General features: G+C 50.1%; 1 protein-coding gene across 1 annotated transcript in view; it reads left to right on the top strand.

The window, feature by feature from the left end:
- AKAP1 (A-kinase anchoring protein 1) overlaps positions 1 to 11325 on the top strand; it is a 30916-nt gene extending 19591 nt beyond the window's left edge. The window contains exons 3-11 of the mRNA XM_081115586.1: positions 1650 to 1783; positions 3404 to 3530; positions 3687 to 3814; positions 5751 to 5928; positions 7414 to 7564; positions 7996 to 8063; positions 9482 to 9555; positions 9775 to 9837; positions 10355 to 11325. Coding sequence (XP_080971712.1) covers positions 1650 to 1783; positions 3404 to 3530; positions 3687 to 3814; positions 5751 to 5928; positions 7414 to 7564; positions 7996 to 8063; positions 9482 to 9555; positions 9775 to 9837; positions 10355 to 10429 — 998 coding nt within the window. The 3' untranslated portion in view covers positions 10430 to 11325. The remainder of the gene's footprint in view (positions 1 to 1649; positions 1784 to 3403; positions 3531 to 3686; positions 3815 to 5750; positions 5929 to 7413; positions 7565 to 7995; positions 8064 to 9481; positions 9556 to 9774; positions 9838 to 10354) is intronic.
- Positions 11326 to 12296: the final 971 nt, after the last annotated feature.

Below are 12296 nucleotides of genomic sequence, written 5' to 3'. Positions count from 1 at the left end.
CAGCAGCACCTGGTATGTACCACACATTACATTTTGCGACCTCTAAAATGCTATTGATTATGACACTACAGTTTTTTATGTACCTTGGAAACAAACAAACAAAAATGCTGCCAATCATGAGTGTAGAAGGTCAGAGACTGTAAGATGCACCCTAACTTTAGGGATGTTAAAAGGTGGAATTTTTTTAAAAAAAGGCATCTTAAAATGGGTGAAAAATCCTTTAAGAATAAAGGAGTTTCCCTTTGCCTTTTTCCCTTCAGGTTAACTAACAAGCCCTCTGGCCTTGTCATGCCCAGCCCTATGTTGGTAGTAGCTACCAAGGCTTCTGAGTTTAGTCCTCGCAGAGGAGGAGGCTGTGACTGAGCATGGTGATGGGTGGGGAGGTGTGAGGTTGTGTGGGGACGGCATATAGAAGCCTAGTAGTATCAGTCACTGAGCACTCAGTTGTGCCAAGCACCAGACTGTGTCTTACCTGCATTCTCATGGTAACCTTGCCTTGTGTGTGAGGAAGCTGGAAGCTGGCCGTGAGTGTAGCCTGCTAGAGTCCTGACATGGTCTGAGCCACCTCTGGGTGTCATCAGGGCGGAGGATACCATCCAGTCCTGCTCTGCTGTGTAGAGGCTGAGCGCCCCTGGTATTAAGGGAGGAGGTCACTTTCAAGGTGACTTAGCTGGGAGGGAATCTCCTAAGCTGTACTGTGCATCCAGAGTACACGGGTTGCTTGGCAAAGGATTATGCCCGGGGTTTGGAGAAACCAGTGCAAGATAACCTAATTAATAGAATCTCAGGAGTCATCTGTTTCTGGCAATTGAGTTGCCCATATTTAAACAAGCACCATTTCTCTTAAGCAGGTTTGGCCCCCTGATTTTCTTTGATGGTCCCATTGGGACACTTGATCAAGTCAGTGCCAGAGTCCTGCTGCCCACTCTGTCCTCTTGGCAGTGAGCTTTAGCTCAGTCTTTGGGCCAGGGGGTTAAAGACCTACCATGAGCCCAGAGGAGCATTCAGAGTTGCATAAGTTGGGCCTAAGCAGAGGAAAAGGAGGGCCTCCATGGCCACTTTTGGCAGGGCCCTGATCAGGAATAAGAATGGGATCCTCAGACAAACCAGTGAGGAGGGGTACTCTTTCTAGCTCTGCTTGGCTGACGGCCACTGACTGTGAGCCCAGGCCGGGGGCCTTGGGAACCTAGGGACCCTTGGTCTGAGGGGCTGGCATTGTCAGAAGGGTATGGACTGGTTGTGACCAATTGGTCTCTGTGGAGGCCTGCACTTAATACCTGGCTCCTGGGACCATGTGGACCTGTAGGCCCATCCCCTCCCCCACCCTGTGGACTGCCCCTTCCTGGGCCAGTGTCTGTTTCTTCCCAGTTCACCACTTGTCTGCCCCAGCAGCTGTGGCTGGGTGCAGCTGCCAATTAAGCAAGTTGGACTGTAAGTGACAGTCTAAAATTAGGTGTATCTACACCCCCAGCCCTCCTTTCATTGGGGTTGTTCTGAGCCTTCTAGACTTCAAGTTGACAGTCACCTGCCAAGCTTGAGGAGGGGGTGGGGGGTGGGGGGCCTCCTAGGAATGTGAGTTTGGGAGTTGTGTGGTATTCATTGCTCTGAGCTGGTGTCTGGGTGTCTATGCATGCTGCGCTCCCCTGCAGGTTCAGACGGGAACAGCATGGATTCGGTGGATGGCTGCTGTGGCCTCAGGAAGACCGACAGTTTCCAGAATGCTCAGGCAGGCTCCAATCCTAAGAAGGTGGACCTCATCATCTGGGAGATTGAGGTGCCAAAGGTAAGGGCTGCAAGCCTAAAGTTCCCCTACGTCCAGGGGCGTTGAGCTTAGGGGGTAGGGCCCAGGGGAGGGACTGCCAACCAGGAGAAGCTCTCCTGCTTGAGCCCAAGGCTGAAGGGAAAGGGAGTGCTCCACTTTGCCAAGGTTCAAAGAACTTCCTGCAAAATGGAATTTCTCCAGCTACCTTCGGGAGCGACCTATTCTTGTCCTCTTCAAACTCCCAGGTCAGCTAACCTCCTCTGGGCTTTTCTTGTGTGTCCCAGGGCTCAGATCTGTTTGGAGATGCTAGCAAAACCAGATAAAGGACATGGTACAGCCAGGAGTCCTTTCACTGTGCTGTGCTCAAGCTCTCTTGTCCAATGCAAAGTATTTTGTAATTCAGCACAACATAAATCCATATTTTAGAAAAGTTGAGAAGTATAGAAATGCATAAAGAAAATAAAAATCGGCTCTAATCCTACCCCCGAGAGTGACTGGGAAGACTTATTTCCTTTTCGTCTTGTATATACCCTGTGGTTTTTAAACAAAACTGAGATTATGTTGCTTTAATTAATGTTTTTAAATATTTAACAATTTAATTTTCCTGTGCTACTCTTTGAAAATGTAATTTTAACTGCATTATTCATTATGTGAATGTCAATTTACTTCACCAGTCCCCAATTCCGGGGTGCTTAAGTGGTTTCTAGCTTCTTGCTGTTCTAACTTACAACTTATTAGCTTGGTCTTGATGTTTATCTCTGGGGCTCAGAAATAATTGGCCCACTGCATTCTCCCTGGGCATTTAGGTCCCTGCTGTGTAGAGACTGCTGGCTTTGAACTGTGGGTCAGACGGGCTGCTCGGACCCAGGGTGCTGGCTCCCTCAGTTGTTTTCTCCCCCAGTGACCCTGATAGCCACCCTGCCCTCTTCTCCTTCAGTGGCTGCAAAGGGTGTACCTGAGCAGCTCTGGGCACTGAGGGACCTGGTCCCTACTAGCTCCATGGGGGTGGGGTCGTTTCATTTGGGATTGTTTCAGAGGCTATCTTACGTCATGGCTAAGTTTGGCTGCTTCTGTCTGCCTTGACTCTGGTGTGCTGGGCATTCTGCGAGGTTCGGGCTCTGAAGGTTCCAGCCTGCTATCAGTTGGCAGCAGGAGCTCAAAGGTTCTTTCTTAGACCTTTATTTTCAAGTTGAGACCCTTTATCTTTGGTCTTGAGTAGACCTGAGGAGGTGGAAGAGTCGTAAATTGATCCTTGTGCTGGTGAAACATCTGAGTCTGATCTGGGAGGAGAAAATGCTGCCTTTGCAGCTTTCAGAATTCGGACCACATTGTCAGGGATGAAATGGGAACTGCTGAGTCCTGGAGCCAGACTTTGTAGCGCAGCTGCTTAGTAGCTATGTGATGTTGGGTGAATTACTTAGCCTCTCTGGGCTTGTTTTCCTCATCTGTAAAATGGTGATAAAAAAAAGGTATCCATTCCTTAAGTGCTATGAGTAAATGCAAGTGCTTAGAATAGTGCCAGGGAAAGAAGTGCTGACATGTTAACAAATATGTTTGAGTTTGACCTTGTGTAAAACAGAGGTAGGTCTTTGGGAGTGTAGGGATTTGGTTTTCCATTAACCAACTCTCTCTCTTTCTTAGCATTTAGTCGGTCGGCTAATTGGCAAGCAGGGGCGGTATGTGAGTTTTCTGAAGCAAACATCTGGTGCCAAGATCTACATCTCCACCTTGCCTTACACCCAGAATGTGCAGATCTGCCACATAGAAGGTCAGTGGTTTCAAGCGCCTTTAGGTGCCTTTCTTCCTAAGGCAAAATTTAGCATCTTAAATGTGCACTTGTACTCTGGGAGAAATCCTGTGGAATGGGTATGGTTTTGCCATGTTTGTCTTACCCACTGTGACCCTGCTTTTCTCCCTCATTTAGGCTCTCAGCATCATGTAGACAAGGCGCTGAACTTGATTGGGAAGAAGTTCAAGGAACTGAACCTCACCAATATTTATGCTCCCCCACTGCCTTCTCTGGCACTGCCTTCTCTTCCAATGACTTCCTGGGTGAGCATGCTCCTGGAGGACCAGGGCTTCTTGCACTCCTTTCCCCACCAACACCCCCCAAACAAGAAACTCCCAAGACCATGGCCAAGAGCTCATTGATGCCTGTGCCCTCTCATCTCTGGTCTTCACTGGTCAGTTCTGCTTCTAGCCTGTATCCTCTAGGGAAGGGTCAGAGGCTGGAGTGCTGGTAAGAAGCCAGAGACTTCTTGGTCCCTGATTGGAAGGACCACTCTCCCCTGGCTCTGCCACCTGGTTATCCTTTATGTTCAAGGCAGTTGCCTAGAAAGGATTGTAGTCCATCCAGGAGACTGGGCAGTCCAGACTGGTGTGGGAACCCATGAAGCTGAAGCTGTATCTGGATGAGACCCACTGCTGTGGGCTTGTAATGTCTCATTCCTTACTCCTTGTTGAGGCAGGTCTAGTGGTGGCCCTGGTGAAGGATTCCTTCCCATTCCACTTCCCAGGAGGTACCTAGAATATAAAGGAGAAGCGGTAATCCCCTCTAGGCACAGGAAGCCATGTGACTCTTTGGTGGTTGCCCTGGGAGTTTGGCAAGAGGAGGAGCTGACATCTGGGGGAGCCCCTATGTCCTGGGGGATTACAGGGTCTTGGGCCTGTCACTCATGTCCTGCAGTGTACCTCCTGCTTTATTTGGGCCATGTCTCACTGAGGCTGCAGTCACGTGTCACCTAGTGACAGGGATATGTCTGAGAGGGTGTGGTTAGGCGATTTTGTTGTGTGAACAGAGTATAGTCACACAAACCTAGATGGTGTAGCCTACTACACCTGGCCTGTGTGGTACACTACCATTGTATGTACAGTCTCACTGACCAGAACATCCCCATGACTTGCATGACTGGATGCATTTCATGCATGGGCTGAACATGCTGCCACAAGAAAATTCCCTCCCTGGCTTGTGTTTAGGACAGTGGACTTTTTGGTTCTATATCTTGCCTTTCCAGAGATCCTTATGCCTTTTGGGAAGGGATGGCTGCCCCTTTCCTGTGGGTATTTGGGAGTGGGCTGAACCTCACTCCACACTTCACTTTTGAATCAGTGTTTTCCTTAGGAAACTGGGCCCCAGAACCACTCTTTATTTTTAGGTAACTGAGTGGTTGATGTGGCTGTGAGACTGGAGAGGTGGATGCCAGAGCCTCTTGTGCCACCTGGCTAGAAGGTGGACGAGATGCTGTGCTCTGTCCAGAGCACTGGGATGTTTTCTGTAGCTTAGCATTGGGAAAGCTAGTGTCTAAGGACAGTTCTTTCACAGGCTAGCCTTGGCCTCTTCTAGGGCCTTTAAGGTGGGGCCTGACCACTGAGCAACCCTACATTCCAAATCCCAGCCTGGGAATGAGTTGGGAGGATGTCGGTAGAGCCTAGAGAAGAGCAAATATGACTCAGGCTTTGACGGTGGACCCTTGCTGGCAGAAAGGTAGAGTAGAGAGGTGCCATCAAACCTTAAGCTCCTGGGGCCAGCCGCAGGCCCAGAGGAGCTGGCTGAAGGGCCCGAGGACTTGCCCACCTTGGCACCTTGCTCTCAGTTGCTGCCTTATTCCCGTTGGCCTTCCCTGGGTCTTACAGACTCAAGAATGGGGATGGGGGGAGGTCTGACAGGTGGACCTTGCTGGGGGGTCAGTGGGAGGGAGGCCCAGCTCTACCTCCACAGCTTGCTCCTGGAAGCCTCCCTGCCCAGCTCTACATGAGATCGCCTCTAGTGGTTACTCATGGTATGGCAGGACAAGGGCCACAGGGTGTCCACTTTGTTGCTAAAGTAGTTTTCCTCAAACTCCTACCATCTGGGTACCATGTACTTTGGATTGTCATGTTCTTTTCAAAGAGGTGCCAGTTCAGAGATTTGTCCTGGGGCCTCGGGGCTTAACCCAAACATGAGAAGAGAAGGATTGCTGCAGTGCCTGCTGCCCTCCCTTCTCTACAGCTCATGCTCCCGGATGGCATCACTGTAGAGGTGATCGTGGTTAACCAGGTCAACGCCGGGCACCTGTTTGTGCAGCAGCACACGCACCCTACCTTCCATGCGCTGCGCAGTCTGGACCAGCAAATGTACCTCTGCTACTCTCAGCCTGGAATCCCCACCTTGCCCACCCCTGTGGAAAGTAAGTGCTGTCCTGGAGGTTGGCGGGAGCCCTGGGCTTTGGCCAGGCCAGGGAGGAAGTTTTGGGGGTGGCCTGTTCTGCCCTTTGTCTTGACTAGGAGGAGGGATCCTTCATGGGACCAGCAGCCCTGACTTCTTGCCGTTGATGTGGAGTTACTCTGGGCTGAGTTGCCTGGCTAGCCCAAGTTGCTGTTGCCACTGGCTGATGGAGCCATGGGGTTGGAGTAGAGTTTTGACACATGGGTTCAGATCCCAGCTCTACCACTTACCTGTTGAATGAGATTGATGCCCACTTGTTCCAGGAATTAGGATTGGATACTGCATGTGTTATATATAAAGTATCTATGTGATGCAGATCAGGTTCCCATAGAAGTTCCCATAGAAACTCTTGCAGTGGGCTTTGGTCATCTCCATTTGACAGATGAGAAAATAGCCTCTGAAGTCATGTGGCTTGCCCAAGTGATACCTGAGCAGGAACTAGTATACAAACCCAGCTGGACCCTTGAGAGCCTGTTCTTTCTCATAATTATCTTTGTTGCCCTGTTAGCAGGAATCGAGTGTCAGAACATCGCTCCACTCATCCCCATCAAGAACCCTGAACCTACAGCCCCTGATGGACTTTAAGCATTAGGGAAACTTTGGGTTATCTGTAGCATTTTGTATGTTTTTCTTATGGAGGAGTAAAGATTTTAGTTTTTGTCAGATTATAATTTTGTCTCAACCCAGCAGTAAAGACCAAACTGAAGGCTGAGAGGTGACTGTACCAGGGGCTGCCTTTAAGGGTCAGGACACAGTGTGGTCAGCTGTGTCACAGACCCCCATCCCAGCTGGCCTGGGGCAACTGCCACGGGTGCCACCTGTGACTGCCTTTACAATTCAGTCTGCCCCACTTCTGCTGCCCAGGATGGGGTTGGTGACTATTGGAATGCTTGCTCTCTGGCCTTGTTGGCCATCCAGGGTACCTGTGCCCTCAGCACCTTCCTGAAGCAGAGGTGAGAAGAAGTGGGGTTTAGGCCTGTGAGCCCCCTTCTGACCAGTCCTCCATCTGAGCTGTCATGGGCTGGAGCAGATCCTAGATACCAGGCCACTGATATCTGCTACACTTGGAGATTCTTGAGACTTTCTAGGACTTTCTCTTAGGAATGTAAGTCTCCATTCTCTGAGTTTTCTGTTTTACTTTTTATTCTAGTTCATCTGTGTCTGTCTTAGGCTTCAGTAAGTCTCATGGATCTGGATGAATGCTTTTGGTCTGGATATTTTTTGGGTGGCATACACGCTAGGCTGACTTTCCCATATCTAGGTCCTCTGTTGGCAGGTTTTAGGCTCTGAGAGGCTTCGGGGACTCCTTGCCATCCTGTCACCTACAGCTTGGAGATGCAGGCAGACTCTGGGAAAGAATGTGGGGAGGTGGCGAGCGTTGACTGGGTGGCCCTTGGTGCTCTGGCCTGGGCCAGGCTCGCCCACAGGCTCTCTTCCTTCCCTGCAGTCACAGTCATCTGTGCAGCCCCTGGTGTGGATGGTGCCTGGTGGCGAGCCCAAGTGGTGGCCTCCTATGAGGAGACGAACGAAGTTGAGATTCGCTATGTGGACTACGGTGGATATAAGAGAGTGAAAGTAGATGTACTCCGTCAAATCCGGTGAGTTGAGGCTGCTTAGGAAGGGGCTGATTTCCACGTAGCTGGCTGAGTTCTGTCAAGCCTGGGAAATGGGTTAATTCTTCCTACTACTGCTCTGCTTTAGCAGAGTCCGATATAAACAAACTTCGTTGCTCGCCTCAGCCAAACTGAGCCAGAAAGTCCTGTCTTATGGAAAAATTCCGCCAAGTAACATATGGCAAAAGCGAAGCAGGCTTTTTTTTTTTTAGGAGTTTGATGCAAACTCTAAGGTCAGGCTTGTGGCAGAGCTGGTAGCCTGCATTCAGGTGTGTGGGTGCTGAGGTCTGCTGCCCATCATGGGTATCTCTGCTCTGTTTCATCCTGGGCTGCTGGGGTCACGGCATTAACAGAAGGTAACTATCAGCCATGGCTTTCCGGTCCATGTTCAATGCATCCCTTTTTTGTTTCTCTAGGTCCGACTTTGTGACCCTGCCATTCCAGGGAGCAGAAGTCCTTCTGGACAGCGTGATGCCCCTGTCAGGTAACAGGTGGGGGCTTTTTTCTGGGAGGGCTGGGGGGGCAGTTGTTGAGAGTAGGTCTGTGTCTTTGAGAGCCTGATTTTCACCTACAGGGCTTATGCTAATGTGGATTGCTGGCACCGTCAGTTTCTGATTGATTAATAGCTTTGGGCGGAGGCCTGAGAACTTGTATTTCTAAGTTCTCAGGTGAGGCTAATGCTGCTGGTCCATGAACCACTCTTTCAGGTCCACTGCTCTAGACTTTACCCAGGCCTCCAACTTAGAGAGGCTTCGACCACAGGTGCCTTTCAGAACATATTTGAGGCCCAGAGTCCTAGCACCTGAGGTCCAGGGCAGGCATAGAGGCCATTGGCATGGCTCAACTGGGCCTCAGCTTTTGGGGGTGCTGTGGGGACCACACTAACATGGACCTGCCCACCATGGTGTCTTAGACTGATCATATTGCCTGAGAGAATGTGATCATTAGACTGGCAGTGTGATCCTGGGCTAGTTACTTAGCCTCTGGAAAATGGGGTAGTGCCTGTTTTTCAGGGTGGCCAAGGGAATTACATAAACCTAGAAACTGGAATGTCGGCACTGGTCAGGTAGCAGCTACTTATCACCAGGAGTTTTATGTTTGCAGGTACCAGTCTGTTGATTCCATGCTCCTCCCTCCCCAGGTCTGCCTAGTCTATTCTTGTTCTTGTCTAAAGCAAGGAAATGCTTTAGAAGCACTACAGTCTGGCTGCAGCCCTGTTGGCTAGAATGCCGGGCAGGGTCATTTTGTGTCCTTTTATTGCTCTTGCCCAACCTTCCTCTTCATTTCTATCCATCTCAACAGTCTGTCCAGGTCCAGCTGAAACACTCCCTCCTCCATAAGATGTCCCCAGACCTTCGCAAACCTGCCTCTCACATCCTTACCATCTCTTGCCTTGGGTGTGTTCTTGTATGTAACTTCTATAATCTGACGGAGAATGCTGCCTCGGTGTCCTGCTTGCTTTCTATAGTTACTGCCCATATTGGGTTGTGTGGCCACTGCCCGGGTTTGAATTCCACCTGCACCCTCTGGGAGCTGGTTGACTTTTGGCCATCAGCCTTTGTCTTCCATGTTCCCACCTGTAAAGTGGGGAAAACACCCTCCATCTCATGGGGTGCTACTGATTCAGTGGAAGAACTCATCCAACGTGCTCAGCCCAGTGAGCCCCCAGATAGGTGGTGGTGATGATGTTTCCATCGAAGGCAGAGTTTCTGTCCGTTTGGTCCTCTCTCCTCTTGTGGTAGCACATAGCAGTGTTCTTGACATAGGCGGCTCTCCCAGGTGAAGTTCTCCAGGTCCCTTGGCAGCGTCTGAGGCCTTTGGCCTGGGACACACCTGGAAGTGTGTAAGTGATGAGCGCTTGCCTCAGCGAGAGTCTAAATGCTGCTTTTCCTTCTCCTAAAGACGATGAGCACTTCTCACCCGAGGCGGATGCAGCTGTGAGCGAGATGACGGGAAACGCAGCACTGCTGGCTCAGGTGCGTGGTTGGGGGCGGGGCAGGCTGGACAGGCTCTGTGTGAGGGGCCTCCCGGCTTCTGCAGTGCCTCTCGGCCTTTCCCCCAGCATCTGGGCTTCTTGGGAGCTGACCTTTCAGTGCCTGCCTTCTTGAGGCTCCTGCCCTGGGCTGGCCAGCAATCTCCATGGAGAGACGCATGGGGTAACTTTTAAACAGGCTCGTTTTTTTGTTTGTTTTCAGGTGACGAATTACAGTCCGACTGGCATCCCTCTGATCCAGCTGTGGAGCGTGGAAGGAGATGAAGTAAGTTCTGTCCTTCCCCCTCTGAGTTACTGGCGAGCATTGATGATTGATGTGGAGCCAGTCAGAGGATGTAGCTACAGACAAGGGACCCCCAGGGGACAGCTAGTGATGTCTGGAGACCTTTGTGGTTGACACAGTGGGGAGTGGGTAGAGGGCAGGGATGCTGCTAAACATTTTACAGTGCACAGGAGAGCTCCCACAGCAAAGGATTACCAGGCCCATAATTGTCTGTGGGTCTTCCTGGACCTTCTCTCCAGTGGGTTTTCCTCTTCTCCATCGCATGGCATTAAAGCTTAGATTTCTTAGTGCATTGAAAAGCCTGTCCTCAAGCCAGCAGAACACATAAGTAAACACCCCTACGTCCCTGTTGATTCAGACACACACACACACTGCCATTACTAGGGTACCTGTTTCCTACGGTGGCCACCTGGGACTGTAGGAGGGAGAATCCACACTGGCTTGAGAAATGGCCCCTGGGTGCCCTGGGCAGAGCTCTCAAGGAAACTCTCTTTTCTAGGTGGTGTTGATAAACCGGTCGCTGGTGGAGCGAGGACTTGCTCAGTGGGTAGACAGCTACTACACAAGCCTCTGACCCCTGTCCCCACCGCCGCTCGAGTTTTTTTTGCACTGTTGAAATTGCTTGGCACTCAAGGCAGAGACTTTACATCAGAATAACAAACATTGTCTTCCTCAGAAAGTCCTTGTTTTCATACTGTCATGTTGAGGTGTTCTGTCTTTGAGGCAGGAAGGAGCTATGGGTTCTTTTTAAAGCCATAGGATGGCGTTTAACAAGCCAGTCGGGTTAACCTTGTTCTAAGCTGTTCAAAAAACTGTCGCGACCAAGTTGTCCTGGTCCCCCTCCTGCCCGTTCCCCTCTCCTTCCTTCCCACTTCCTTCCCTCCCCAAACCAAACCGACTGGAGCAGACAGGCCAAGGGATGTGTTGCTTGTTTGAGAGGGTTTCTTTTGCTTCAGAATCTTTTTTCAGGGAGCAGGACATGAACTAATTGGTTTTGATTACTTGTACAGCTGACATATATGAATTTATGATGTTTAACCAGCTTTTATAAACTTCACCTAGGTGTCTAAGAAGGCAGACTTTTTAATGCATATGTAAATACAAAGCACTCATACCTCTCTCTGGCCTTGGTCCGAGGGAGAAGGGAAGTGTTTGTTATCTGGCCAAGCCTGGTTGTGATTTGTAACCATTTTCTATTTGTGCAAACTCTGTAAATAATGTGTTTAAAAATGTAATATTTTATACAAGATACACTGGAGAACAAAGGGAAGTCAAGGTATTCCCACACCCATGTCATCCATTAGCAGAAGTGACTTCCGCAGTCCAGCTGCCCATCAGCTCCTCCTCCTGGGGCTCCCGTGGCGTCCCGCATACCGAACAGGGCGACTGTATGATATAGATTGTGATCCGGGGATTTTTTTTCTTCTGTACAAATTTGTTTAAAAAAAAAAAAAGCAGCTCATTGAATTACCTTGCGGTGGTGTGTTTGATTCTTTTTTAAACTGGCTCCTCCCGCGTTGTGTGATTTTAAATAAGTAACTTAAGCTTATGTAAATCTTGGATTGTATACACTAGAGCTTCGAGTTCATTTGTTCCATGGTGAGAAGGGTGGGGGAGGAAAGGGTGGCTGCAGTGTGGTGGCCTGGAGAGCCATGGCTCTTCGAAGGCGGGCTAGCCAGAAATGCCCATCTGGCCTTTCCCTCAGTGCCCACAGGTGGCAGCGAGCCGCCTCTGGCTTCCCCAGTGAGCGTCTCAGATAGCCAGGTTTGAGTTTAAAGAACTGGTTTCCACAATTCTTTGGTTATACATTCTTTTTTTTAAAAAAAAAAAAGTTTTTAAATTGATTTTTAGACAGAGGATGGGAGAGGGTGCGCGAGAGAGAAACATCGATGTGAGAGCGGCCCATCCACCAGCTGCCTCCTGTGCAGGGCCCCCTGCGGCTCGAGCCCACAACCCGGGCATGCGCCCTGACGGAATTGAACCAGCAACCTTTTGGTGCACAAAGTGACGCCCAGCCAACTGAGCCACACCAGCCAGGGCATGCATTCTTAATAGACCTATGAAGTTATTATCACTGTAGTGGTAAGAATTACAAAATATACATACATTTACATGGTGAAAGCAGATAATAAACCATGATTTACTAGTCCCTTCTCTTAAAGGCCCCTTAGTCCAGGCCTCTGGGGATCTCTCAAGAGCTGGGATGGCCTGAGGGTCCGTCACTGAAGGAATCCTCCCACAGAGCTGTGGTAGCCCATGGTTAAAGCCTCGGTTTTCTTCATCTATAGGAACATGATGAAAGGTGCCAAGCCCATGAGGCAGTGAGGTGAAATCATCAAGCTCGCGTGCAGTCTTAGCTGCTGGGAGCCCAAGTCCCAGTGGTATTTGGTGTGACTTTGGCCAAGTGTTACAGCCAGGTCTCAGCTTCTGTGCAGCCCTCA

The sequence above is a fragment of the Miniopterus schreibersii genome (assembly GCF_964146895.1).
Source record: "Miniopterus schreibersii genome assembly, chromosome: 16".
NCBI lineage: Eukaryota > Metazoa > Chordata > Mammalia > Chiroptera > Miniopteridae > Miniopterus > Miniopterus schreibersii.
The sequence above is the reverse complement of the archived record's forward strand: the minus strand, read 5'-3'. Positions and strand labels throughout refer to the sequence as shown.